The sequence below is a fragment of the Electrophorus electricus genome, chromosome 20 (genome assembly GCF_041902795.1).
Source record: "Electrophorus electricus isolate QZ-2024a chromosome 20, ASM4190279v1, whole genome shotgun sequence".
Lineage (NCBI taxonomy): Eukaryota > Metazoa > Chordata > Actinopteri > Gymnotiformes > Gymnotidae > Electrophorus > Electrophorus electricus.
Window position 1 is genome coordinate 18,309,944 of NC_137516.1, and position 27,814 is coordinate 18,337,757.

General features: G+C 45.6%; 2 protein-coding genes across 6 annotated transcripts in view; one reads left to right on the plus strand and one right to left on the minus strand.

Annotated features, from left to right (window-relative positions):
• Positions 1 to 20,057, minus strand: part of astn1 (astrotactin 1) — a 194,933-nt gene extending 174,876 nt beyond the window's left edge. For 3 of the 4 annotated variants that reach the window (XM_027011363.3, XM_027011361.3, XM_027011359.3), the window contains exon 1: positions 19,214 to 20,056. In XM_027011363.3, coding sequence (XP_026867164.2) covers positions 19,214 to 19,496 — 283 coding nt within the window. In that variant the 5' untranslated portion in view covers positions 19,497 to 20,056. Of the gene's footprint in view, positions 1 to 19,213 lie in introns of all 4 variants that reach the window. The other variant, XM_027011360.3, reaches the window with a different exon arrangement.
• A 5,594-nt stretch (positions 20,058 to 25,651) lies between these two features.
• brinp2 (bone morphogenetic protein/retinoic acid inducible neural-specific 2) overlaps positions 25,652 to 27,814 on the plus strand; it is an 88,580-nt gene continuing 86,417 nt past the window's right edge. For both annotated transcript variants that reach the window (XM_081703499.1, XM_027011356.3), the window contains exon 1: positions 25,652 to 26,298. The gene's annotated coding sequence lies outside the window, so the exon portion shown is untranslated. The remainder of the gene's footprint in view (positions 26,299 to 27,814) is intronic.

Genomic DNA, 27,814 nt, shown 5'->3' on the forward strand with positions numbered 1-27,814 from the left:
AGAGGCCCTCTCCCTCTGGAACATAACCAGATGTGCATCCAGCTAATTCTGCACCAGATGTGCATCAAGATAATTCTGCGCCAGGTGCCAGTGGCGCCCAGCCAGAACGAATCGACCTCTTTACTCCGAGGAGACGCGCACGTGTGTGCACCAGGAAGACGGCTCAGTTAATAAGGAGGTGGTGATGGTTCTGTGGGCGTGTGCGGTGACATGATCGTAATGTAGTGGCAAAGGGATGCCTGCGACTTCTGAACTGAGATAACTGACATAAAATCAAGTGTGGGCGACGTGGCGGTCACCCACAGGAAGGATGGCACGCTCATCTGCAAGGGTCTCAGACTGGCAGGATATCTGACCCCTCCCGCCCGTCCGCCCACCCCCTCTTAACTCGAATATCATCTCCCGTTTAAACGATCCCAAGCGGTCCGTGAAGAAGAGGAAGGAAGGCGATAAATGCCATGCTCAATGATCTGTCAGGCCATCACGATGGCTCCATCAAGCACTGCCTGACTGGCAGAGGCCCTGGGAAGTCCTCCAATGCTTCACTGCCTGCAACTCCCCGAGCTGCAGAACGCTGCCTCAGTGTTCACATTAGCCTGTCTGGACACGCCCAGTCTGAGCACAGCTCCCACCTACGCATACAAACTCACACGCCCAAGAGTGCTCACACCTCCTCATCCAGTACAGCAGACTCAGCACAGGCACTGATACATACCCAAACTCTCGTCTCACACACACACACACACACACACACACACACACACACACACACACACACACACACACACACACTACTGTTTTCTTTTGCATATGTATTTCTACAGCCAAACAGACCTAAACCTAATCCCAACCTCAATCTCAGCAACCAACAGACCATAACCTAATCCCAATCTCAATATCAGCAACCAGAAAGAAGTCACTTTTACCTTTAGGTTTTGCATTCTTCCGTACAACCCAATGTCTGAATTTTTGAATTTTCCTAGTGGGATTAAGCAGTTCTGTTCCACTAATCTCTCCTCCACTGGTAAACCACGCTCCTCCAGAAGCCTTACACACACAGCGCGAATGTGTCCTCTGGCCCGGTCCTCTCCTCGGGGAACAACCACAACCTTCTAACGTGAACCAATGCTGGACGACAGCTTCGCCGGGACAGAGTGCACATGACACCAGCTCGGTGAACCTAATATTTAGCAGCCCCAGCGTAGCACAGGCCATCTCCAGCGCTGCACGCAAGTATTTTCAGGGTTGATAAAACTATTATGTGAGGAGACAATTCAATTCAGAAGGATTTTGAAGCAGGGACTAGTATCGTGTTGGGTGGATACCCCCTCCCCAACCTTCAGGTAAGTGATGTAAACGCCCAGAGGACTGTGTAAAGGAAGAAGGTTTTTTGGCAGGCAAAACAGATTAACATTTAATGCAAATGTATTATTGTATGACTGTTGTTACGACTTCATCTACAAACACTGCAAGCTCGACTTGAGATATTTAGACTCAAACTTAAGCAGGAAAAGAAAAAGCAGAAATAAGTTTTACTGGAGAGGATTATCGCCACTACACACACACACACACACACACCAGACTCAGAGTGAGACATCTGTGTACACAGTGAAGTGAGAACCGGAGTGTTGAAAACAGCAGATTTGGGGTTCACCGTCGGCAGATCTCAGGTGTTAAGAGACTTGCATCATGTACTGAGCGTCTTTAATTAGCTGAGATGTTGCCAGAGGGAAGTGACCCTTTGTGTGTGGATAATGCAGGAACATCTACACGAGATCCCATGCACATCCGACTCATAAATCATCAAAGGTCCCCCATTTTCTACACTTACCGCTGCAATTTCGTCCTTTGAGTTGCTCGAACGGCGGAAATTGCTCCATAATATTCCAGACACTAGAAGTGAAAGGAAGGAATGCTTTCCAAATGAGAAGCCAGATTAAAGTAAGATTAAATTTGCCGAAGTGTAACGGCTTAATATAAAGCAAATTGAAAATGTACCCTGTTCAACATGGCTGACTTTACATAACAGCAGGGACATAAGGCAGTGACACCACACATGCGTCCCAAACCGGCTCTAAAGGGCCACGCTTTTTTTAAGCTTCATAATTTATGGGTTAACAGGAAACAGCATCTCCACTGGGCGTGACCAATTACAAGGAGTGACTACAACTGTGTGCAAGTCAACAACTAGGCCTGACTGATTTGATGAAAATATCTACCTGCCACATTTCTGACCAATACTATGAATGCAGTTTTGTTTTGTAAGTGTGTTTGTCGACCAAACCATGTCAAAAATCTGTAAAGAAGATGAAATTATTTCGTTCCCACGGCTATTTAATGACACGAAAAACTTGTTAATAATATGAAATAAAAGTCACAGCACTTGTGATTCGAACACTGTATTCTTTATGAACTGCAATTTCAATAAGAAATTAATTACCCGTTCGACACTAAACCAGAAACAGGCTTCCTCCATCAAAAGCATGAATCATTATACAACACATCTGATTGGCTGACACGATGTTAACGCTCGACCCATCTGACCAGGTCCAAGCCCACACTTAATCCTATTGGCCAGGCCTTGCGTTCAGCCGTTTCTACCTGGTGACATCTATATATGTAGATCAGGGGTGAGAATCGATTCCTGCTAATTGCTTCACGTTTCCTGAAGTCTAATGCGACGTTATCAGTCTGGGAGACGCCATCAGTGGCCGGTCCCTCATTCTGAAAAGACGGTTCTTTTTGGCCTGATAAGGGCCCCAGATGAGACGATAAGATTATCCTCTCACCTCAATTATTGATGCAGCTCTACGCCTGAAGACCCCCGGAGGCTCTGGATTCTGTATAATAACGGATAGAAGAGATTTCGTTGAAGGCCATGAGTCACTTTGTGGGTTAAAAAAAAGGATTGGCAATTATTTCCTAAAAATATCTGGGTTGAATACGACCTCTTCTTAATCCAGACGCGGAAACAGAGTCTCTTCACGTCGTTATATTTTTACAGACTTGCACACTTTAATGTCTCCGCCAACACAAAACCTTCATGGGCGGTTTATGTCAGGGAGTTCTGTATAAACAGAACTGCCTCCTTATATGCAAGGCAGCCATTAAGAAAAACATAATTGATAAACAGATTGCCAAATCTATTATCCCACAAGTTACGTTCAGACCCCAGAACTGTATTTCTGGATTTATTTTCCTTTGGTGTGTAATCTTCATTTGGACAGTGCATAGCTAGCTTGTGCTTTGAGGCTTAACAGCTGTCCAGGACTCCTGGTTGATATCAGCGTTTCTGTGCCTATGACGACGCCAGCACACACTCACATGCTGTCAGGAGACATCTCATAAAGACAACGAGCATCAAATAATGAATGTTTTTCATTGGCCATTCACAGGCAGTAATCTGGGGGTGAACAATCATGAAATTGACATTTAAAGTCGTCCTTTTGGCATTTTACTGTAAGACGGTAAATTGTTATTTGATAACTGAAAAGGCTGGATTACAAAAAGCATTCTGGAAAACACTGAAAACAATCTATGGCTCTAAAAACAGCTCTAAGGCTGATCTAAGACGCGTTTCATAATTCAGATGTTTTCCCACATAATATGTACGCCAGTGGGTTTCTATGGAAACATGCCTTCACACACCACAATCAGGCAGGCAAATTCTTACTAAATGACAACCATTTTTGCTAAGCCTGCTGTGGCCAAACAGAAAAGCGCATTTGTATTACACAGGGTCAGAAGAAATATTTTTCAAACATTTATTTGAGAAATATTTTTCAAACTTTGAACCCTTTGAAGAGCCAATTAAAAGATCACCACATCACACATCGGTAGTGTGAAGGCCAATTGGACCACTGCGTTGAGAGAGACATCGATATCAACCAGCAGTGAAGCTACTTTGCTACTGCCCCTTCACTCAACACTTCCACACTGTTGTGCACATTTTTCTTTGACTTGAAAATACAAAAAATAATTAATGTTCCTCCTAATTATGAAACTCACACGCAGGACATCAGTTGTCTCTCCCCGGGAAGAAACGGGGCAGAAGGCACTCTCACTCACATCTCCGTTCTGCCGGCCGCTTCTACCACTGGGTGCCTTTTTTCACCCGAGTACCACGCCTTGGTGGCTCCGGAACATTCCGGGGAGAGTGGCTCTCGAGCAGAGGACACACAGTGAATGCAAATGCTGCGCCTGTTCTCTCTCGACCCACAATTCCTCAGCTTCAGTTACAGAGACAGGTCATCCGTCTTCCCCTCCAGGGCTGGTGGCCGACATCTGTCCCTACATATGGCAGCCGGGAAAAGGGTTTGTTTTTGAATCTAATGATCAGCATGGTAGTGGCATCTATTACGTAGAGAAATGGTAATGACACCAACGAGCATGTTTGTAGGAAACTTTCCATTCTGTTACTTTGAGCGTGTGTGTGTGTGTGTGTTCACATTCGTGCATGCATGGAAGGTTACAGTGAGATGAAACAAATTTCAACCGACCTTACGAGAAAGAGAATATGTTTATGGAAAATGTATCATTCTCATGAGAGAAGACATTTTCTCGCTGGCCAGATTGGGGGGGGGTGTGGGGGTGGAAGGCCCGGGCCCCTGGAACCCAAATGCACTGGCACCAGAGCCTCGGATGGCCCCAGCATCTTAGATGCATGACTGTAGATTTAACCATGGAGCTTTTGCCAAGGCCACTGAAAAATACACACATTCTAGTTACTCCATTTAGCCATCTCATCTTCCACTTGGGTGCCATATGAAAGGCTGCCAGTCAGAGAACAACAGTGAAATGAAGTGCCAACTTGAGTGGATGACTTTGTTGCTAGGCTATCCAGGAAACCATTGACTAAGAGTCCCAGTGAAACTACAGATCAGTTTGAATCCATATCTACCTGTGAAGACGCTTTAGTCTGGGTTTTATTGCGGCAGTGAAATTCAGTTTTTTTTTGTCAATAATTCCACTGGTCTTAGCTTGGCTTTTTTTCTTCCCGCTGAGAGAAATGCTACTTATGTCCAGAATAAACAGTCCTGTGATTTATCACTGTAAGACGCATGCTTAAAAACACATGTGTCATCAAACAATGCAGCTACACCATTTCAGAGGTATTTTGGAATTAAAGTTATATACTCAAGTAAATCTAGTGGTTATTACTGAAATCATATAAATAAACCTAGTTTTTATTATTGATGTTATATACACAGATCAGCCATAAAACCTCATGCCTAATATTGTGCAAGTCCCCCTCGTACCACCAGAACTTCTCTGAGCTGTTGAGGCTTGGACTCCCCAAGACCTCTGAAGATGCCCTGCGGTGTCTGGCACCAAGACGTTAGCAGCAGATCCTTTAAGTCCTGTAAGATGTGAGGTTGAGTCTCCGTGGTTCAGACTTGTTTTTCCAGCACATCCTACAGGTGCTCGATCAGACTGAGATCTGTGGAATTTGGAGGTCAAGTCAACACTTTGGACTCCTTGTCATGTTCCTCAAACCATTCCTGAATATTTTTTTTTGCCGTGTTGCAGGGTGCATTATCCTGCTGGAAGAGGTCGTTAGGGAATATCGTTGCTTGCTTCGATTGCTTCTGGTCCACTTCTGATGTCCATTCTAGGCACTTTTGGCACTGGACAGGGGTCAGCATGGACACTTTTACCAGTCTGTGGCTACAGCCCCATACGCAGCAAGCTGTGATGCATTGTGTGTTCAGACACCTTTCTGCTATATTCTGCAATAACGCTTACAGCAGTTTGGCTGCAGTAGCTCTTCTGTCGGACTGGACCAGACAGACTGGCCTTCACTCTGCATGTGCATCATTGAGCTTTCAGTGTCCATGACCCTCTCACTGGATCACCTTGGGCCACTTTTAGTAGGTACTAACCAGTAGGGGCAGTGGTAGCTCAGTGTTACATGACTAGTAATCAGAAGTCAGTTCAAGTCCCACCACTGCCAAGTTGCCACTGTTGGGCCCCTGAGCAAGACCCTTAATCCTCAATTACTCAAGTGATGTATATATATATATATATATATATATATATATATATATATATATATATATATATATATATATATATATATACACACACATATAAACGTTACAAGACCTGCTATTTTGGAGGTGCTCTCACCCAGTCGTTTAGATCAAAGTCACTCAGATTACTTACCCATTTCTCCTGCTTCCAACATATGAACTTCACGAACTGACTGTTGCTACACTTGCTACCCAATATATTCAATTCTTTGACAGGTGTCATTATAATGAGATAATCAATGTTATTCACTTCATGTAAGTATTAGATGACCACTAAACTAAAAGTATATTCTTTTGCACAACTTGGTAAACTCCAGTAAGTCAGTTCATTGGTTAGTTTCCATAGTTATCTGTGCAGCCCATTGGCTAGCTTCCCTGCTCATCACAGTGGCCCATTGGCTAGCTTCCTTCTGATCACTGTGGCCTATTGGCTAGCTTCCTTCCCATCACTGTGGCCCATTGGCTAGCTTCCTTCCCATCACTGTGGCCCATTGGCTAGCTTCCTTCCCATCACTGTGGCCCATTGGCTAGCTTCCTTCCCATCACTGTGGCCCATTCACCACCATCCCAAAGGGGAAGGGCCTCTCCCCACCCTCACCACACCCACACTCCACCCATAACTCAGCCCCACCCTGACACCATCCACACCGCAGCCCCACCCACACCCCAACCATAACCCAGCCCCACCCTGACGCCACCCACACACCAGCTCCACCCACACCGCACCCATAACCCAGCCCCACCCACACCCCACCTCCAAACCCACATAAGACTGGAACTTGGCATCTGGCAGCTTTGCAGAAATCTCCATCAGCCAAACGCTAAACACATCCACAAAAGGGCTTTTGCAGGACAGCAAACGTGAGCAGCACACAGAGGGTGCAGCCAGAGAGGGGCGTGGCCTATGCCACTCCTGTGAGGGGTGCTGCAGTGATCACCCCCCTTCCTCACACGCTCCACACGGCCTCCCGTTTGGAGACAAAGCAGAAACAAAGGAAATTGTGCTCAGCTTGAAAATCACGGCATGATTATACGCTAAAAGCGCCTCTTCCCCAGCCATTTCAATCACAATCCTGTGACTCACAACATGATGCGCCGCCTTTGATTGGTGGGATGAGATAATGTGCCGGACGTAGCATGTCAGCAGCCAACGATCTGTGCTTATACTCATCACAGTCAGTGCCAAGGGCCATGCCAGAAAAACACGTCCTTACCTGAGCTGCGATTCTCACAGAACACACCTCTCATTTTCAACATGCAGAGAACAGAATTTTCTAAAAGCTGTTAGATTCATCCATCTATTCGCTGAAACTCATTTCAAAGTGCATTTTAACAGATATTCCCTTAACCAACAGCACTTATAAAACAGCTCTTACCACACAGACTGGTCGGTTGAAAAATGTTCCCCAACAGTCATCAGAAATGAGAATTCACTGTACCCATGTCAGTCTGCTGACTAGTGGTTGCTAAGTAACAACATGGCCGCGTTACTCTGCTACTGACTACAGTTTTGGTGGATTACATTGTGAATATTTTAAAAAATCCCTATGTTTGGGTCTAGTCATGTGATCATCCTCTAGTCATGTGATCATCCTCTAGTCATGTGATCATCCTTTAGTCATGTAGTCATCCTCTAGTCATGTAATCATTCTCTAGACATGTGATCATCCTCTAGTTCATGTGATCATCCTCTAGTCATGTGATCATCCTCTAGTCATGTGATCATTCTTTAGTCATGTGATCATCCTCTAGTCATGTAATCATCCTCTAGTTCATGCAGTCATCCTCTAGTCATGTGATCATCCTCTAGTTCATGTAATCATCCTCTAGTCATGTGATCATCCTCTAGTCATGTAGCCATCCTCTAGTCATGTGATCATCCTCTAGTCATGTGATCATCCTCTAGTCATGTGATCATCCTTTAGTCATGTAGTCATCCTCTAGTTCATGGAGTTATCCTCTAGTCATGTGATCATCCTCTAATTCATGTAGTCATCCTCTAGTCATGTAATCATCCTCTAGTTCATGTGATCATCCTCTAGTCATGTGATCATCCTCTAGTCATGTGATCATTCTTTAGTCATGTGATCATCCTCTAGTCATGTAATCATCCTCTAGTTCATGCAGTCATCCTCTAGTCATGTGATCATCCTCTAGTTCATGTAATCATCCTCTAGTCATGTGATCATCCTCTAGTCATGTGATCATCCTCTAGTCATGTAGCCATCCTCTAGTTCATGTGATCATCCTCTAGTCATGTGATCATCCTCTAGTTCATGCAGTCATCCTCTAGTCATGTGATCATCCTTTAGTCATGTAGTCATCCTCTAGTTCATGTAGTTATCCTCTAGTCATGTGATCATCCTCTAATTCATGTAGTCATCCTCTAGTCATGTGATCATCCTCTAGTTCATGTGATCATCATCTAGTCATGTGATCATCCTTTAGTCATGTGATCATCCTCTAATCATGTGATCATCCTCTAGTCATGTGATCATCCTCTAGTCATGTAGTCATCCTCTAGTTATGTAGTCATCCTCTAGTCATGTGATCATCCTCTAGTTCATGCCCGAGATTGAGAACAGTTGTGATGTTATTGATGATGTCACACCCTCCTAATGCCATATTTCATTACTCTGGTTATTTATAAGACAGCCCTAACAATTACTTTAGTTTCATGTATTTTTTTTATAATTCCAGGACAACTCAGATAAATCAGTTTTATTCCTGGGAATAAAACTGTCATATTTTCCCCTCTTCTGGTGTCACAGTTCCATGTGCTTCCTGTTGATGTTTTTGTTCCTGTTTCCGCCCGTTGTATCGTGTTTGGTTTTTCTGCTTATTGTCCAGTGTATATGTATACTTTGCTTTCTTGTCTAGTTTATCAGTTATGCTTGCTATTTCCTGGTTTTATTTCTAGCATCGCATGGTTTGCTTTACTTCCTGTTTTAGTAGGTCCTCACTATCCTAATATGCATTTGTCATTGTTTGGGGTGTTTCTGTCATGTAATCTTGTTTCGTTTCCACGTTTGGCTTCTCAGATTTTTTCAGCCTGGGTCAGTAATAAGGCTCCTGATCGTGGATTCACTCGTAATATGGGGTGAGTCTTTCCGCCGTTTAATTAGACAGACTGGCATCGAGCAAACAGCACACACAAAGCCATCACATGACAAAGCAGCGGGCCAAGAAATGTCCCTTTGAAAAAAATCTACATCTTGTGAAGCTGGATCATAAGTGCATGGTCGCCCGTGGCAACGTGATGGAGAATGATGGCATGTGTGTTAAATGTGCATACCAGGGAAGCTTTTAAATCTGTGGAATTCGCTAAAGCTCCAGAAACATGTCTTTGTTAGCCACAGACCCAGAGAGCAGCTGAGGGTCTTCGGGAAACACAGGTCTGGTCTCTCCGGTCTCTCTAGTCTCCCCGCGCAGGGTTGCATAAGACACGGGTCAGGCTGGGAGTGATGGGAACACAGCAGAGGTGACACCCTTGCATTCACACGTCCACCTCCTGCTGTTGGAATGAAGTTGACAAGCAAACCTGTGATGTGTAATTATATTCAAGCTGACAGGAGCAAAAGAATCTGTTTTTTTGTTTGTTTATTTTGATTTAATTAAAAAAACATTTGTTTCAGGAGATAGCTCAGGTCACGAGTCATGGACACATTGAATTAAAGGCGTAGCTCTCAGCAGCCACCAGCTCTGGGCCTGCCTGACAGGCAGTTCCTGTTTCTGTTCTTGTTTTTAGCCTGTCAGTCTTTACTTCCCTGCTAAAAGCCCGAATCCCCACAGACCTCTGCTGTGTACGATTCCATGTCAAACACACCTGTTTAACCTCTGGCCCAAGAAGGGCTACAGACAGGTTAATCAGCTCTATAAAGACCGGACCTTGGGTTCCCTTACTTACACGAGATATCAGACCTCTTCAGCTTGTCCAGAATGCAGCAGCACGACTAGTTCTCAACCTTCCGAAGTTCACACGTTACTCCACTGCTGCGCTCCCTTCATTGGCTCCCTGTAGCTGCATGCATCAGATTTAAAACCTTCATGCTTGCCTACAAAGCCAAAAATGGACCAGACCCTTCATACATGAGGTCAATGGTCAAAGCCCGATCCGTACCTCGAGTACTTCGAACCTCAAGTACGGCTCGGCTTGAAATACCTCGCTTCAGGTCTCATGGAAGACAAGCATCTGTCCTGCTCCTAGATGGGGGAATGAACTTCCACTTGCTGAGACCCTTGCAGTCTTCAAACGCAGACTGAAGACCATCTATTTGTGGAATATTTAAAGGACAACTGATCCTGCTCCCATACTGACTGACTAAATTAGTACTTATTGTAGGGTATTGTTTATCACACTGATGTTGTTTAACACTAGCACTTATTGTTTATTGCACTTATCATTGCTTAAGTATTTTGTACTTCTAGTCATAAGCATTGATCCCTGTATTTCTACAGTATTCTAGTTCATTGGTATCTTGGACTCTAACCTACTGTACTGTACTAGGATGTATTCTATGAGGAAATGACAAAGCACTTTTGTAAGTCGCTCTGGATAAGAGCGTCTGCTAATTGCCGTAAATGTAATTGTAAATGTAAAAAGGCAGCGCCTGAAATACTGACTGGTCTTTTTATTCTGATTAAAAACAAAAACAAACCATCAAAGCCAAATTAAAGGTATACACACCCCACCCAACACTAAATTAGTAAGGTGGAGTAATTATTATTACTAGTTCTAATTTCTATGCGTGCGTCATTTAGGTGAACAACCTATGACTCATTTCCAGCATTGACGGAAACACACTACTCGAGGTACAAAAGAACACAGAAATTAACGGTGTGGTACGGATGTTTCTAGTACACATTGTATTGCACATGATATAATCTATATAGAAACGTGGAGCACTTTAAGCCTGGAAGATCACAGGATAATGGGTCTGAGTTTCAGAGTTTCTCTTTGAACATCTCCCAGAGGAACGGGCTGCTTTCACATGAGGAGCATCACTGTTCAACAAGACATCTTAACTGCACTCCATTTAGGAATAAACACCATAGATCAAAAGGAACGGCTTGATTTCAGCGCTGTGGTTACCTCACTCTGAGCTAACATGTTTAGCTACGGTAAACACCGTGCGCCGTCCGCGCGTGCCGCCCGTGTGCTAACAGCGCAGCCGACAGAGCTTTGGATCACACTCCAAACACACGAAAAAAGTAGGAAATGAAGCGGCTCACTCTACAGCCCGTGCCCACCGGCATGACGTGAGGAAACCCGACCGCACGTGGGGGGGGGGCTGGAATTAGATGGAGCAGAGATGAAGACATGAACAGAGAAGAAATGACCAGAGGTGAACAGCCCTGGAAAGAGCCTCGTCTTGGGCTTGTCCGACACAGGGACACACATTCACCCCACTGCTCCCACGCCCCCAGCCTCATGTCCCAGAATGCCGTGGGGGGGGGGGGGTGTCATAGCAGGGACAGCACACATCAAGATGATCACACAGGAAGTCTCATGTCACGAACCTGACACTTCCTCATGTCACATGTTTCATTATCATACACGAGCAGGAGCAGCGTAGCCCCTCCGGGTCTCCGAGTGCACGTATTCCGCTCTCTACCGTTATGACGCTCCGCTCTGATACGTCTGGGATGAATCTGGGATGAAGTTTTTCTTTAAGTACAGGCAGGGTTGTCATTATTCAGTAGTGCTGTACAGTTGTAAAGTTCTCACCTTGCAATTTCACCACTATATAAAAAGTTCTCACAAAAAAAAAAACAAAAAAAAAAACTAAGCCAAGTTGAAGTATTCTAAGAAAACTCCCAACATCGGGTCAAAAAGTACATGTAAGAACTACAGACATGTTAATGTTCTCAAGTCCACCAGTATAAAAGAGGGAATTAAGTGTGGTGAAGTCTCAGTCTTACTGGTTAAAATGCTTCTGGCATCAGAAACCATCACAGAGATCAATCTGACTGTGCGATGTGTAAACCCAGAGACACAGTTATAAACAATCATACAGTTATAAACAATCACACAGTTATAAACAATCACATGGTTATAAACAATCACACAGTTATAAACAACAATCACACGGTTATAAACAACAATCAAACGGTTATAAACAACAATCACACGGTTATAAACAATCACACGGTTATAAACAATCACACAGTTATAAACAATAACAAAACTATCAGAATCTCACTTATATTATTTAAATTCCAAATCTAAACAAAAAAGCCACGAGGTGGAGACGGACAGTTTGGGTATATTAGCGCAGGCCAAAAGAGAATAGGAGAACAGCGCACATGGTTCATGTCTGAGATGACTAAACAGTGGCCTGTTTAAAGGTCCAATATCCCAACGCTTTAATCCAACCCGGGTTTCACCAGCGCGTCTCATTTGCTTGCCTTTTCTGAGAGCCGCAGTCGGGCACAGAAACGAGTGAATCCCATCTGGAAGGCTGCTGTCCACCCTCGGAAAGAGAGGGAAACAGAGTGGGTTACGTTCCATCTGAATGAAGAGCCTTCCGAGTGATGGAGCAGCGTGTAGGAGAGAGCGAGAGAGAGAGAGAGAGAGACAGAGAGAGACAGAGAGAGAGAGAGAGAGAGAGAGAGAGAGAGAGAGAGAGGTCTGGCCTTGAATAGGGTTACTCCCATGACCCCACATCAGGGTGTCAGTCAGAAGTTCCCCGCAAGTCTCCCTCGTAGCCATGGATACGTCTTGGCCAGCCATGCCTCGTACAACTTCGGAAGTCCATTTCCAGGGTGAAGTGTCCCATTGCCATGTTCTCCCGTAACGGAATCTGATTTGATGCTCGACCAGTTTTCTGTAGAACGGGTCGACATCGACCCACTAAACCCAAGAGGAAGCAGACACATTAGACGCATCACCTAACAAAACATCTGCGATGAGCATTACTGTTAGTCCTTCCCCTCTTGGGATTTCAGAGTTACACATGCAGCGACTTTACTAAGCAAACTCTCTTTGCTCCAAAAAGATGAAAAACCGTCATGTCAGTATTGACATGAAGATGCATTTTTTCCCCTTCAGCTAATTTTGTAGGCTAAAGAAAAATATTCTGTAAGATATATGTAACTTTTTCATAGTGGTTCATTTTTTTCTGTATTATATAAATATGAATGATTTAGTCTTTCTGTTAAAACTTCGCATACACTTTTAATTGGTTATCTCACAGACAAGCTTTGATTCATGAATGACATTTTAATCACAGTCTTTGCAGATGCCTCAGCAGTAGGGCTTTGTGATTAGTGGATCGCGCCTCTCTGTGAGTCCTAGACACCAGCATTGTGATTGGTGGATTGCGCCTCTCTGTGAGTCTTAGACACCAGCTTTGTGATTGGTGGGTCGCGCCTCTTTGTGAGTCTTAGACACCAGCTTTGTGATTGGTGGATCACACCTCTCTGTGAAGGTCTTATACTCCAGCACTGTGATTGGTGGATTGTGCCTCTTTACAAAGGTCCATTCTGACACAGTCCACAGTTTCCATGGCTTCTTCACAGCCTGTGGGAGCACGACTGGGCGGGGGAGGGGTGACAAGGTCATGAAATGAAGGAGTGTGATGTTGAGGAGGTGATGCACTGTGGCTCGTAAAGTGATTGGGAAAGAAATCCTCTCCGCTCGAGGGCTTCAGGAGTGGACACGGGAGAGCTTCCATTATGGAGCCTCCTAAAGCAAGCGTGGCTCTCTCTGTCTCTGTCATCCCGCTATGCTCACCGAGACATTTTCCACAAGCACCTCACGCTTGACATCAGAGATCAATACCTTTGCTTGACATCAGGGATCAATACAACTGCAGTCCTGAGAGATGTTCCGCGTGAACGTCCAGTTGTTCTCCATTTCCAAAGAGCACAGCACAGCGACTAACTTATCAGCTTGGTTGGTGTCCAGCAGAATGGCCGAAGTGTTGTGACTACCTGCTTGCTCGAGTTCACAATGTACAGCGCAAAAGCAGCAGAATGACAAACTTCACTCCATCTTTAGAAAGTATGATATTAAAGCGCAAAGATCCCCTATAAAACCACAGTATAGTTGGTGTGTAAAACTGCATAAAACCATGTCTTGTGTACTTCACTACAAGTTTTAATCTCTGAATATCTCTACATCTCTTACTACAGTACACTGCGGTTACTCACCTACAATCTTCTTCAGATTTCTTACACACACACACACACACACTTATGTATAAAAGCAGGGTCTGAAGCAAAGCCCACTGCCTGACATCATGTTTTCTTTAGTCATGCTCGAACCTTCACTGACTTTTTGAAGGGTCATAGTTCACTGTTTTCCTGCGACGGTGGCAATCGATCCCACTGGATTTGTTTGCCTGCGTTTCTCTCAGCAGGACACCGTGCGCGGGCACCATACCTCGCAGTCTTATCCTGTCACGTGAGCAGGACAGGCACACACGACCCGCGCCAGGGTCACACACGTGTCCTGCATGGACCTGAAATCCCGACGCTCCTCACCACCCAACCTCCTCCACCCCAAGAACAATGGCGGCGTTCATCTCTGCGAGCCCTGGGATCTTAGGCTTTGCTGTGATCATGTTGGGAATGATCTCGGCTGACGTGCTCCTGAACCTTGTGGTCTGGATCGCCATGAAATGCCCACTGGAGCTCAGTGTGGTGCAGGACGTGTCGGGGAAGGGCCTCTAAAGGGTATGGGCATCACAGGCATTGCAGTGCAGCATGGTACCCGCGCAAAAGGGACTCAGCTCCGCCATTTTAATATCATCAAAAAACAAAAGAAGCTTATAAGGACATCGGTGAGATTTGCGATAAAAAAGGCATTTCTGATTCCTAATCAAGACTCCGAGTGAAGAAGGAAGATTTGGAGAGTAATCTGAAGTAAACCGTCACGGGTCAGCTGAGACCACCGTCGGCACGACAGCTGGAGCTGACGGGTTTTGCAGGGAGTGAGATGCCAAGCCGGTGCTGGATTTCCATTAGGCTGTCTCGAGACACACTCTAGAAGCAGTGCTTCTCTGGGGAGATGGTGGGGCTGTTGTAACGTCACCTCTCTTTAAGGTACCATCCCAGTACTGGCTCCTGTTCCTATGGCAACAGCCCAGTCTGCAGTCTCTCTCTCTCTCTCTCTCTCTTTCTCTCTCCACAGCCTTGACAAACGAACTCAGCCAGCCTGGGCTCTAAAAGCCAGTACCATTGTTGGGAGGGGTGCAGACAGGGCTAGTCCATCATGCTCAGGTTTTATTACTCGGCTTGTGACAATAATGTAGACAGAGACATAAAAAAAAGAGCCGAGGCAGTCCAGGAAGTCTTGGCATCTTCAGCGATTCCATTACACCTGTTCATTTTGCTGAAATGGATTAAAATTCTATTTGGAAAAAATTTTCCATTCAAAAGTATAGCTAAATAACTACAGAGGTCTCGCCGGCCTGTTTTTGAATGTGCTTGTGTGTGTCTGTGCGCGTGTGTTTGAGTGAACGGGCATGCGCGAATGCACACACATGCGTGTGTGTGTGTGTGTGTGTGTGTGTGTGTGTGTGTAGACTGTTGAACCAATTACTCTAATGTACCTAATTAAAAATAGCTTGTTCAAATACTTGTGGTTACTCTGTAAACACTACATTAATAATGGCAGAACAAGGCAACAGAGAGCAGGTAGGAAGTGCCAGCACCTGGGGCAACATCCATCTCCGAGACCTGAAGTTACTCCCCCTTTAATGGCCGATCCATCTTGGTCATTATATTAAATCCAATGCATGCAAATTGCCACCGTGCAAGGGGCCACGGTACAGTAGGTGTGTTTGATCCGACACCATACGGCGCTTTCTGATGCAGGAGGTCTTGGCGTGTAAATCACAGCCCGACGTGCCTATGAATACAGCTGAAGATCAGCACTGAAGGTCAAAACTATTCCGACCCACGCAAGCTGCTGTGCAGTGGACGTTCACGTCTGTACCATGCTAGAGGTGGAGTAGCTTCGTTCGTGCACGTTCCCATTCTGAGTCGTTTATTTGTGACACACACAACATCACAAATGTTGTGTGTGCTGGAGGACACCGTTACATTACCAGTGAGCATGCGTGCAAAACCAGTGGGCTGCAGGTCATTTTTACAGTATTTCCCCAGTGTTCAAGCCACACACGGTGCAAACCACACCTCCTGCATTGTGGCATCTTCTAGACACATGCTGGCGTGGAACTGTTGCCCTGCAAGGTCATTTCACGTGAAGCTCTGCATCAGAAAAAAGTGAGCAGTAGGTGTTGATCAATACAAAACAACCACAACCCATCCACACAGGCCCTAAGCACTAGGCACTAGGCTAGGGAAAACTCAACACCAACACAGGCACTAGGCTAGGGAAAACTCCACACCAACACAGGCACTAGGCTAGGGAAAACTCCACACCAACACAGGCACTAGGCTAGGGAAAACTCCACACCAACACAAGCACTAGGCTAGGGAAACCCCACACCAACACAGGCACTAGACTAGGAAAACGCCACACCAACACAGGCACTAGGCTAGGAAAACGCTACACTAACACAGGCACTAGGCTAGGAAAACTCCACACCAACACAGGCACTAGACTAGGAAAACTCCACACCAACACAGGCACTAGGCTAGGGAAACCCCACACCAACACAGGCACTAGACTATGAAAACTCCACACCAACACAGGCACTAGGCTAGGAAAACTCCACACCAACACAGGCACTAGGCTAGGAAAACACCACACCAACACAGGCACTAGGCTAGGAAAACTCCACACCAACACAGGCACTAGGCTAGGGAAACCCCACACCAACACAGGCACTAGACTATGAAAACGCCACACCAACACAGGCACTAGGCTAGGAAAACTCCACACCAACACAGGCACTAGGCTAGGAAAATACCACACCAACACAGGCACTAGGCTAGGAAAACTCCACACCAACACAGGCACTAGGCTAGGAAAACTCCACACCAACACAGGCACTAGGCTAGGAAAACCATGAATGTCTGCTCCAACTTACCATGGTCTTCACATTACAGCAAAAACATAAGACATCTTATAGCTTGTTTAAATATGGAGAATTGACCCCAAAATCCTCCAATATTGTACAAGCAAAGGAACAGAGAAAAATAAACACTCATGCGGACACACAAATAACCTGCAAAATTCAACATCGCACACACTGTGGATAAGAATTATTCTTCTTAGCTTCTAAACACTCAAGAGTTTCTAAACTAATATTACACAGTATTTGAGCTGTGAAAGTAAGAGCAAATTACAGCACTTAATATCCCACATAGTATTTTTCAAGCTGGTTTTTTAAAAGTTTTTAAATGCTGGAATACTGAGACCTGTATGCAATGGAAAATACAGCCACACTATACAGGGTTAGCAAACAGTTCTAACTAGTTACGTGATGACACTATACAATGTTAACAAACTGAACTTCTAACTATTACGTGCTGACACTATACAGCCTTAACAAACTGAAGCTGTAACTAGTTACGTGCTGACACTATTTCTTTTTAACTCCTGGGATTTCTTGTTATAAATATTCAGGAACACTTGCATCCCAATATCACTGAAAGTGCTTACATTCAAACTGCAAGTTGGGTCCCTTGTGAAGTGTTTTATTAAAGGTTTGGTTGGTTAGGGAAGGGAACTTCAAATAATTACTTGCAACATCAGACTTCAGTTTTAATAATAAATTAGTTTTATCAGCTCACACTTTTGGCATGTCTATATGATTCAGCAAACTGATTTAAAATCTGTAGCGTCACAGACTATAAAACATGACGGTTGTTTTAAAGCATTCACAGACTATAAAACATGACAGTTGTATTAAAACAGAAGCTGAGCTTCTTCACTGTCTGGTTTCCTACCTTTAGATATTTTCATGTACTGTAAAACACATAATAGTTACACTAACCAACCAAAACTGGCCATCGAAAACACTTTAGAACATACCAAAGTAAACAAAGCATAAACATCAAGCTTTTGGTCACCAAGGAGACCAACTGGAACAGAAATATTTTGTACTCAGTCACAGATCACTTACACAGAATGTGTTAAAGGCAGTATCACCAAAACGTCTCTGTTGTAGTCCAACAGCAGACAGACAAGCGTGTCACAACTCTCTCTCTCTGTCACTGCACTCACCAGTTCCTCCCCTTTTAACAAGAGCACTTCAAGTTTTATATCTATTTATTTCTGACTACGGATTTGTTAGGACGGGTCAATAAAGTGTGATATGTAACCTTATGGCACAGTCAAGCAAACCAGTTAGGCCCAACACACCCGTCAGACTTTCTCAGGAATGGACTACACAAGCACAATACACACTTTATAGAAATATGTACATTGTTGCAGTGACTGCCTGCAGTAATGTACGTGGATGCGCGTTTTATTTTGCACCACTGCATGAACGACAGGCGGGCGGGACATCAGCACCATGGACAGCGGCCAAGCTTCACAGAAAGTAACGCGGCGGTAAGGAAATATATAACTGCCCGTGTTATAAAAAAACACAACCGAAACAATGTTGTCATATATTGTCATGTTAATTCAAGCGGAGGAGCTGTGGAGCTTTACATGAGGTTGTACGAGCACTAGGAGAAGGGTGTGGAGATGTCATTTAATTTCCAAAACAAGACTTTTGTAAGAGTCCCACTCCACATTTCAGTGGCCATTCTGACACCTTTAATGTTACTGTTAAACGACAATAAACAATGAATGATTTACTGATTAATACCAAATGGGTGGTTTGTTTGAATAACATAAAAAATACATAATTTATGACGTTTAGGTTTGTGTAAAAGTAGAAATAAGCTACATCGCATTATTATACTTAACGGACCACTTCTAAAGTGTGTTATTTTTGAAGACACCTAACGAATTTGATTCTTAATTTTATTTAAATCAAACCGTCCACGGAGGCTGAACACTTCAAACTCAGAATCTTACTAATGGCTCACAGCCCGCGAGGCTGCAAACAATGTAGTAACCCAGATGAGCAGCGTGTCAATGTCTCGGCGGCCACGTTAGCGCGCCTCTGTGCGTCTACCGGGACAGGCTGCGTGTTAGCAGGGCCCGTGAAACTCTTATTGTTGTTATCGTTTAGCAACGATGCAGCTACGAAGAAGGCCTACGTCTGATACACGCGTCGGTACGGAGCGTGTCGAGATATGACCACACATACCCAGCACGAAGTAAGGCAGCTCGGTATTTTCCAGGTCGTCAACCACGACTATGTCGCCAGGGAAATCGTTCCGGACGGAGAACAGCAGCTTGGGCTCGGAGGCCGACGGGCTGTGCATGATGCTCAGGTCATTCTCCCTCAGGAACGGCAGGGCGGATACGGTAACGCTCTTCATCTTGCACTCCGTGTCTTGAACCTGGTCTTCGTCGCCGTTCAGACACCGAATATCGTTCAGCAGCAACATCCAGACGACGGCGATTAACGAACGCGCGCGGGGACCCATTTTATCCGCGTGCCGATCCGAGGCAGCTGCAGTCGGTGGCGCGCAGGCTGCGGGAGGAAGACGCGCGAGGCAATGCGCTGGCAAAGCACAAATTTCCGGGACTGCGGTCAGAGTCGACACGAATGCCTAACGCCGCGTTTGGACTCCTCTGCGGTCCGATACGGGTCAGAACATCCCTGACGGTTTTATATTGCTGCGCGGTTTCGAGATTACTGGCGACGGAGACGCAGCATCGCCACGTTAGACGCTGTTCTTGTCCACATCCAGCCGCGTGAACAGATCTGCCTTGTTGCACTGGGCTCCCATTAGTAAGTGCACCACTACTGCACGCAGATGATATGCCTGAGCAAAATAGGCCCACGGTGTGAATGTTATTCTGCCCAAATCATAACTTCAGTATATTCATATGGTGGGTTTTTTTAAACGTTAATGATTGTCTTTAGTCGTGTGCTAAAATTCTTATCTTACATCTAAAGTGGTCCGATTCTAGCGTTATGCAATGCTGAATGAATGCAAACAACTCGATATCGTTGTTAAATAAACGCGATAAAAATACATGAACATGTCTGGTTTTTTTAAATGGACGAGGGTGGAATATGTGCGAGGAAAAAATTAAAAGAATAATTATTCTAAAAAAAAAAAAAACAAACAAACAAAAAAAACCCGCGTGCGTCTGATTTATATCTGAACGTAGTGGAGCACAGGCGCGAGAATCCCTTCACCGCAACTGCGGGTGCAGGTCTGAGGACGAAGACGCGCAGGCCCCAATGATCTCTCTGTGAAGTCCCGTTCGGGCTCCAGCACCGAAGAAAGACTTTAGCGAACTGAGTGGCGTTTGTGATGAAGGAGACACGGGATACACGTTGGGGCTTTGACCCGCCCCTGATTGAGCCGTGGGGAGAGAGCCTGTCCCCGCTCCCCAAGTCCTGCGTGGGCTCCAGGCTCGCCGGGTTCTTGTTCTCGAGTGGTATGAACCTCTTTTCCAAAGGTAATAGCACGGTTGCTTGAAAGAGCTGAGATGATTGTGTGAGAAACGTGTCCCTCCCACTCTTTTACTTAAAATATTATGGAAAAAAAACAGAGTGAGGTTTTTAAAAGAAGCTGCCACAATAAAAATAAAGTTTCATTAAAAATTAAGGAATACAGAATCAAGGAATTTTTTCAGTCTGTTAGTTTAAAAAATATTTCCCCCCTAATTTACCGTAATTTTCCAGCACGTACAGTTTCTTTTCCAGAATCTAAGATAATCTTGGTCTGGAAAGTTTGACTCTGCTTCCACACCCTTGCCCAGGTAGCACCGTCTGCCATCACGGCTAAAAACCTGACCAGATGACCAAGGAAGAACCAACAAAGGTCTGGTTTGACCATGTGCGGGAATCCCAGTGGAAGAGCAGGACAGCACAGCGTGGGGTTCCCTCGGCCGCCACTGGCTTATGGCACAGCAGAGCGCCAGCATGAGTGCCAATATTGTAGCTCACCTCTGCCCTGCTGCTCTCAGGTGTTGTGCCACGTGTCATGCCAGGTGTTTTTCTGCATACTGGTTTGTTCAGATTATTGTTAGTAATCACAGCCAGGCTTCCATATTTCCATGGATACAGCTATCTCCTGTGTGTCAACTGCGCACATTTCTGAACATACAGAATGCTGAAGACCAAAAGCTACGTCGTGATTTTAGCTGCAGAAGTGGATTGTCCATTGGCTAAGCAGACACTCCACACCCTGTAGTTATTTTGCCAAAAATCCGATTGAAAAAAAAAAAATCCAGATTGGAAAAAGGAGGTGTGGGAGAATCCTGAGGAAACACCGCATTTGGGTTGAGTGCCACTTCCTTCGGCTCTAAATCTCTCACTGTTTGTACAGCAGGTGTTTGTTTGGTGAAGGAAACTGTGCAATATGCAATTGCAAATACAGACATGTGTACTGTACTTCAAATGATATTCAGGTACTTAAAAAGTCCTAAGTGACTCATTTTATGTGTGTGTGTGTGTGTGAGTGTGAGTGTGTGTCTGTGTGTGTGTGTGTGTGTGTGTGTGTGTGTGTGTGTGTGTGTGTGTGTGTGTGTGTGTGTGTGTGTGAGTGCGAGTGTGGTCTACCTGAAATACACACACTCACACACACACACACACACACACACACACACACACACACACATCAGTCTGTAATAACACACTCAGTCAGTCCCACAACTATCAGTCAGTCCTGTAACTATCAGTCAGTAATAACACTCACTCAGTCCTGTAACTATCAGTCAGTAATAACACACTCAGTCTGTTCCTCTAACTATCAGTCAGTAATAACAAACTCACTCAGTCCTGTAACTCTCAGTCAGTATCATTCAGTAACTTATTTCATTATTACTCACCACTGAGCAGAACTCTTATAGTGTTTATACTGCAGTTGCACAAACACTTTTACTGATGCAGAGGGCAAAATAAGGATGTGCATTGCATTCAGTGGTGAAAACAGCTCCAGTCTCCATTCTGATGGGGCTTATGGGATATGTTTAGAAGCTGACTAAAAGAAACGCAGGCATAATGCAGGTACCACCGGGAGAGGCACTGGCAGAGATGATAAACACGACTCCTCACCTGCTGCTGGAAAGGCACCATGGATTTAGGGACAATAAGTGCAGTATAAGAAGATTTAATAGCCTTTTGTCTCTCAGACACCACTATCAGATATTTATTTATGTTTAGTTTTAACCTAACAGATTCCACATTGCCTTCTATGATCAATTTAAGAGAAAGGCATTTATAAATCTGTATCAAACAATTATTAAACCACAGCAAGAATTTTTTATTGCATTTTCTCTCTGTGCTCAAATGTGCTTTTTTGTTCCTTGATGGAAGGACGTTTCACTCTAAAATCTGCGATGATGCATTAAGTCTAATCTGTTTTTCTGAGAAATTCACTCAGTGTGTCGAGGTGTGACCTGTGATGCTGTTACACTGGAATTTTAGTTGTCGTACATTAGGTCTACCTGAAATACACACACACACACACACACACACACACACACACATAGATACACACATACACACATTTTTGGAAGCCCTTAACAGTGCTGTCACTCTGTGGTTTCAATGCTTCTCCAAATTGTTGTATTCCATCTCTAATTAAAAGTTTGGTCAAAGTTAAAGAGAACATAGAGTTGCGAAAGCATTACAGCGTATGACTGACCTCTTCTTTATTTGTGTGCTCTCTCACACAAATGACTAACATTTTCACTCTGAATAAGGAAATTCTCTGAGGTGTTGTTTTCTGCAAGCACGTGTCCTTCCTAGCATGAACACTTAAAATACGACCCACACACACACACACACACACACACACACACACACAAACGTGCAGGCACACACACACCAGCTCCATGTGAACAGCTTCTACAAGCCAGATCTCTAAGCTTCCTCCTTTTCAAACAGTGTTGGATCCACCGTCTGCTGAACATGGGCACTGCAAATGCCCCAAACATCCCTTAGACGATAGAAAACAAGGTTACAGATGAAAGTGGAGCTCCGTGTTGCCCTAGTAACATCCAGTGTCATTGTAAGTGAACTCTGACTCCAATTCAGTAAAAGTGCCCATTAAGAATATCGACATGACACTGCTTATTACACACAGGACCGAAATTAGACGGACATTAGACCTGATTATGCCACGATAATAAACGCTGGTAACTGTGTCCGATGATGAGTGTGCGTTACTGGTTTATCAATACCTGCCACGCAGTGAGATATCAGCGGTAGAATTTGTGGGCTAAATATAATCTTCTTGAGCATGGAGGGTGATTGAAAACCCTGCCAGGAGAGTTCCAGCGCCGGACTATTAAAGGCCGATAAACGTAAACCATCGCTAAAGGAGGCACCGCCATCTTTTTATTTACTATTAGAAACAAGCACGTTTCCAGCATGCGCACACTTATCATCTCAAGGGTGACTTTAAATTCTGTTCGAAAGTAAAATGAACTTCTCCAACCTTCTGGAGCAATGAGTTGAGCACCTCGAGGACAACCGCTGATAGATGCATGTACCACAGGGTCCAGGCATGCCATCCAGCACACTGGAGGTCTGCTGCCAGATTTATCATTTACAGTAAACCACGTGATGAAAATGATCAAATAGCCACTAATACAATAATCTGGCCATAATGTCATACGATACATGAGGAGCATAGCACAAAATTCATCTGCATTATTAATGGCTAGTCTTTGGATTTCCAGCTGTCTAAAATAATATGTTTATCCATAGATAGACGGATTTCTTTTTGCATGTGATGACGGTGCTACACAACGAGGGAAAATGTATCATGTGCACAGTTTGATTAACCTTTCATCCATTTTTCAAATTGCAGACCCCACTGATCTAAAATAATTTCCCTTACAGTTAGGATAACACCCCACCAGATACCTAAATGGAACGTGTGTGTGTGTGTGTGTGTGGTGTATAGATATACACATATATATATCAATCCCATGTGATGGGAATATCCAAAGGAATATGAATGTTCAGGGACTGAAAGAGGACAGGAATGTGGAAGGTTAAGGTGGTGGTTTCCTAGTGAGGCACTGGGAGCAGCAACCCCCACACTGGAGGAGATCCCAGGAATGGCAACATCAATCTCAACACAGAAGATCGCAATCCAAGGAACAGCGAAAACACTGCGCCGTACCCACCAACTCCCAGGTCTCTGGAAGACGGCCTGAGTTTGAGAAGAAATGATATGACCACCCACTGGAAGAATGAAACTGGAATTTTATATATATATAAGAACAAAGACACAGAGAATTCAGGTCTAGATTGACTGTCGAGTGCTGCCAGCTTGCGCTCTCTCGAGGTTGCAGCCTGCGCGCATTTTCTGTGTCAGCTCCAGAAGACAGATGGGGACAGGCTTCATGTACCCTCCCACCCTCCCAATGTCCAGCCAGACACGCGTGCTCCAAAAGCACCGGGTGCCACAATCCCGTCCGCAAACGTTGCTGCACCCTGACCTTCTCCTTAGGGTTGCGACGAGGCCCTCGAGTAACACGTCGCTGGCACGTAACGGCAATGGCTCACGCAGCAGAGGGACACCAGGAGTCAGACCATCTGTGGCTTATTGCTCGCCATTAAGTTTTCTAATTCGGGGGCCGACTTGGGGATTTGCCAAATGAGGGCTGGAAATGTCATTACCCAGCTCCTGGTGAGGTGTCCTGCACCTATTTACATATTTCTACACCTTAATCGTCTCTGCTTCAAGGCCAGCAAACGTGAAGGAGAGAAGTGCTCGTGGTGGAACACTGTGCACCAGGTGTTACTAAACTAGCTTGACAACATTATCCTGTGCACTTGGACAGACCATTACACTTGAAATAAGAGGGGAATTAATACAAATACAGATGGGAATATAACAACTGCTCTTTTCACTGTCTGATCACGTTAATTGTCTCTTGACTCTAGTCGTGTATTTACTGCACTGCACAAATGTCCCGTAAACCAACATTAAACGCAGATGACATTTCTCTCTCTTAAAGGCCGCTTAACTACGCTTTGGATACGTCTCTGCTACAATGAGGGCAGAAAACAGCTTCACATGCTTTTCCTGACCCTGAAGCGTGCTTCATGCCAAACATCTGTGAGGTAGTTTTATAGGTAAACAATTAGTGTGTATTTTTCTGGCGCCATTGTTTTTATTTCACACGCATCCCTACATTTGCTCCGCTCGGTTATTTGTTGTATTTACACGATGCGCCGGAGAACAGAGAGACCTGGTGGCGTTTACGAACTAATGTGCAATGGAGCTCGCGTGTAACCACCGCTGGTGAGGTCGACCCGCGCCTTCACCCCCTGTGGCCGTGGCTGGTTTACGCGGCTGAGACGTGCGCCACTCATCTATACGCAAACGGATGTGAGGCTTTGTCATAAATGCAAGAGGTTGGAGACGTCAAGAAAACTGGGAGTCTGATTGCCAGACGTCACCACGAGTCTGAAACCGACACGTTTGGATAAAGCGTTACGAGAACGGCCTTTCACCAGTCACCATCGGAGAGAGACTGAGCTGTACTAGTCCCCCAAGAGCCACGCCCCTCCGACAGCTCGGCCAATCACGGTGCAGGGGGGTGGGCCCGCAAGTCCGGGTGGCGCACAGCCCGTTGAAAAGACAGAAGCGCTTTTCTCTGCGCGCTCCGCTCCGCTCTCGAGGTCGGACGCTGGGTGCAGGTCAGCCTCGAGCCTCCCGCACTTACTGCCCTGGCACGCTCGCAAGCGCACGGAGAGACGGACACGCGCGAGCTCTCGGACGTGTGGATGATACTGCAGCTCTGCGCGCTGAAAGCGGGTCACGCTCCGGATGGATCTACGCTCTCGTGCGAGTGTTTTTCTGCTGTAGCTCGAGGGATCAGACAGATCCCACCTGCACGTCTGACGCTGGAAACACACCAGCGGAAGTCATTCGAATTTAAAACAAACAAACAAAAACTTCTGGTTTCTGTTATTCTTGTTTGAGTTGCTCAAAGCACAGCGCGTGAGTTACCAGCGTCGGTTAACGCAAATGCAATTGCGCGCGATGCAAGGGTTTGGAAAGGATCACTTTCCGTTTCTGCACAGCGAGGCGGCGCGGATTGTCGTGGCTGTGGACGGATTACCTGTTCCTCGACTGAGCGGCGCAGCCCACGGAGGAGGCGGCTTCTGAACGGGGGGAGGAGACGGGGAGTCGCTGCATTCCGCCACGCAGAGCCGGGACTGGCACGCGCTCTCTGACTGCCCTCACGAGCCGAACGGATACACACAGATCACCGACGGGAGTGCAGACATCCTTCGCAATCTGGGTATGTTTGCACCTCAAATCTCTTAAACACGCAGCGCAGACCATGTTATCGGCGCGTATCTGCACGTATCCCAGTTTATCTGCTTATCCGAGCAGAACTGTGTTTGTCAGAGCATGGGGTTCCGTTTATCTCCCTGGACCACGGACTGGGCTTCTTAGTTCAGCTTTGGACTCGCTAAAACCAGTCCACGTTAAATCAACTCTGATTGTGCACGGCCAGGCAGTTTTTGTGCAGTTTACATTTTTAATGTCCTGATGTGATTGTGATGGTGGAGGGTTTGCATTTTCAAGCAAGTTGCCCCGAACGTCTGCACCTCGGTACCCAGAGCCGTGGTCCATCTTCCCTGTGCCGTCTCCAAGTCCCTTCCGATCTATTTTAGGACAGCCAGTCCCAGCATCTATGGAGTTTAATGTGGAACCTTCTACTCATGGTGATGCGTGGGGTGTGACGGGACACGTTTGTGCGGCTGGTGTGTCAGCGGTGTGTGAGGCGTTTTGTTTCTCCCTTTTGTTGCGTGAAGTAAGTCGTGCTGAACCTAGAACCGCTCTAGACCTGCAGTGAAGGGTCTCTCCCAACGACCCACCTTCCTCACTTCCAAACTTCTTCCCCTGACTCGGGCCCAAGGAGCGCGACCCGCGGAAGCTGACCGGGAGCCAGCCTGCCTCACGCGTGCTGGCGGAGGAGCTTGGCCAGACGCCCGGGAGCGGCGGGGCAGGAGAGGGTGAGCGGTGCGTGGGACAGGACCTCCACTCTCCTCCCTCTCCCCTGGCTAGCAGGTGACGCGGATCCGTGGGCAGAGCGACACTGTGGGAGGGGAGAAGCCGCACATCGGGAAGACTATCTTGTTTCACACATGCATATTAATCCGCTTTTCTCCTTCTGCCTGTGACAGACAAGACAGACTGACATTTCAATCAGGGTGATGGGGAGCATTAATGCTGCTTCTCTTCCTCCACAATATATCCTGCAGCTTTTTTTCTATTCATCATGGAAATCTGCTCTCTCTCTCTCTCTCTCTCTCTCTCTCTCTCTCTCTCTCTCTCTCTCTCTGTCTTTGTCTCTGAGATTAAACAGTTGGTTTGGGTATGATTGCTTTTAGAAAGATTTTCCTGGCAGTGTGTTCCTTAGCTTACCTCAGGCTGTGTCTTTTTGGAATGGCGTAACCTCTCAACGTGCCGAGCAGAATGCTGCTGGAGATGGCAAAGCCCACACGGGCAGACGTGAAGAACCCAGACCACACAAAGGCCAACCCTGACCCAACGTCATGTGTGAAGAGCATGTGGTCAGGTGCTGGAAATCTTTAAGATGATTTTTTTTTCCTTTCTCTAATTAGTAGACTTAAACACTCACGGATTAGCTGGGCATAGATCTGCGCTCTTAATCGGAGAGCCTTTATTCATCCGTATTCTTCCATGCTAGTTTAGTTGCACTTCTCCTTTTCGCCTACAGAGGGAGCACGGCACAAGTCGTGGAGCGCACAAACACAGAGGACAGAGTATTATTTCCAGCTCCTTTT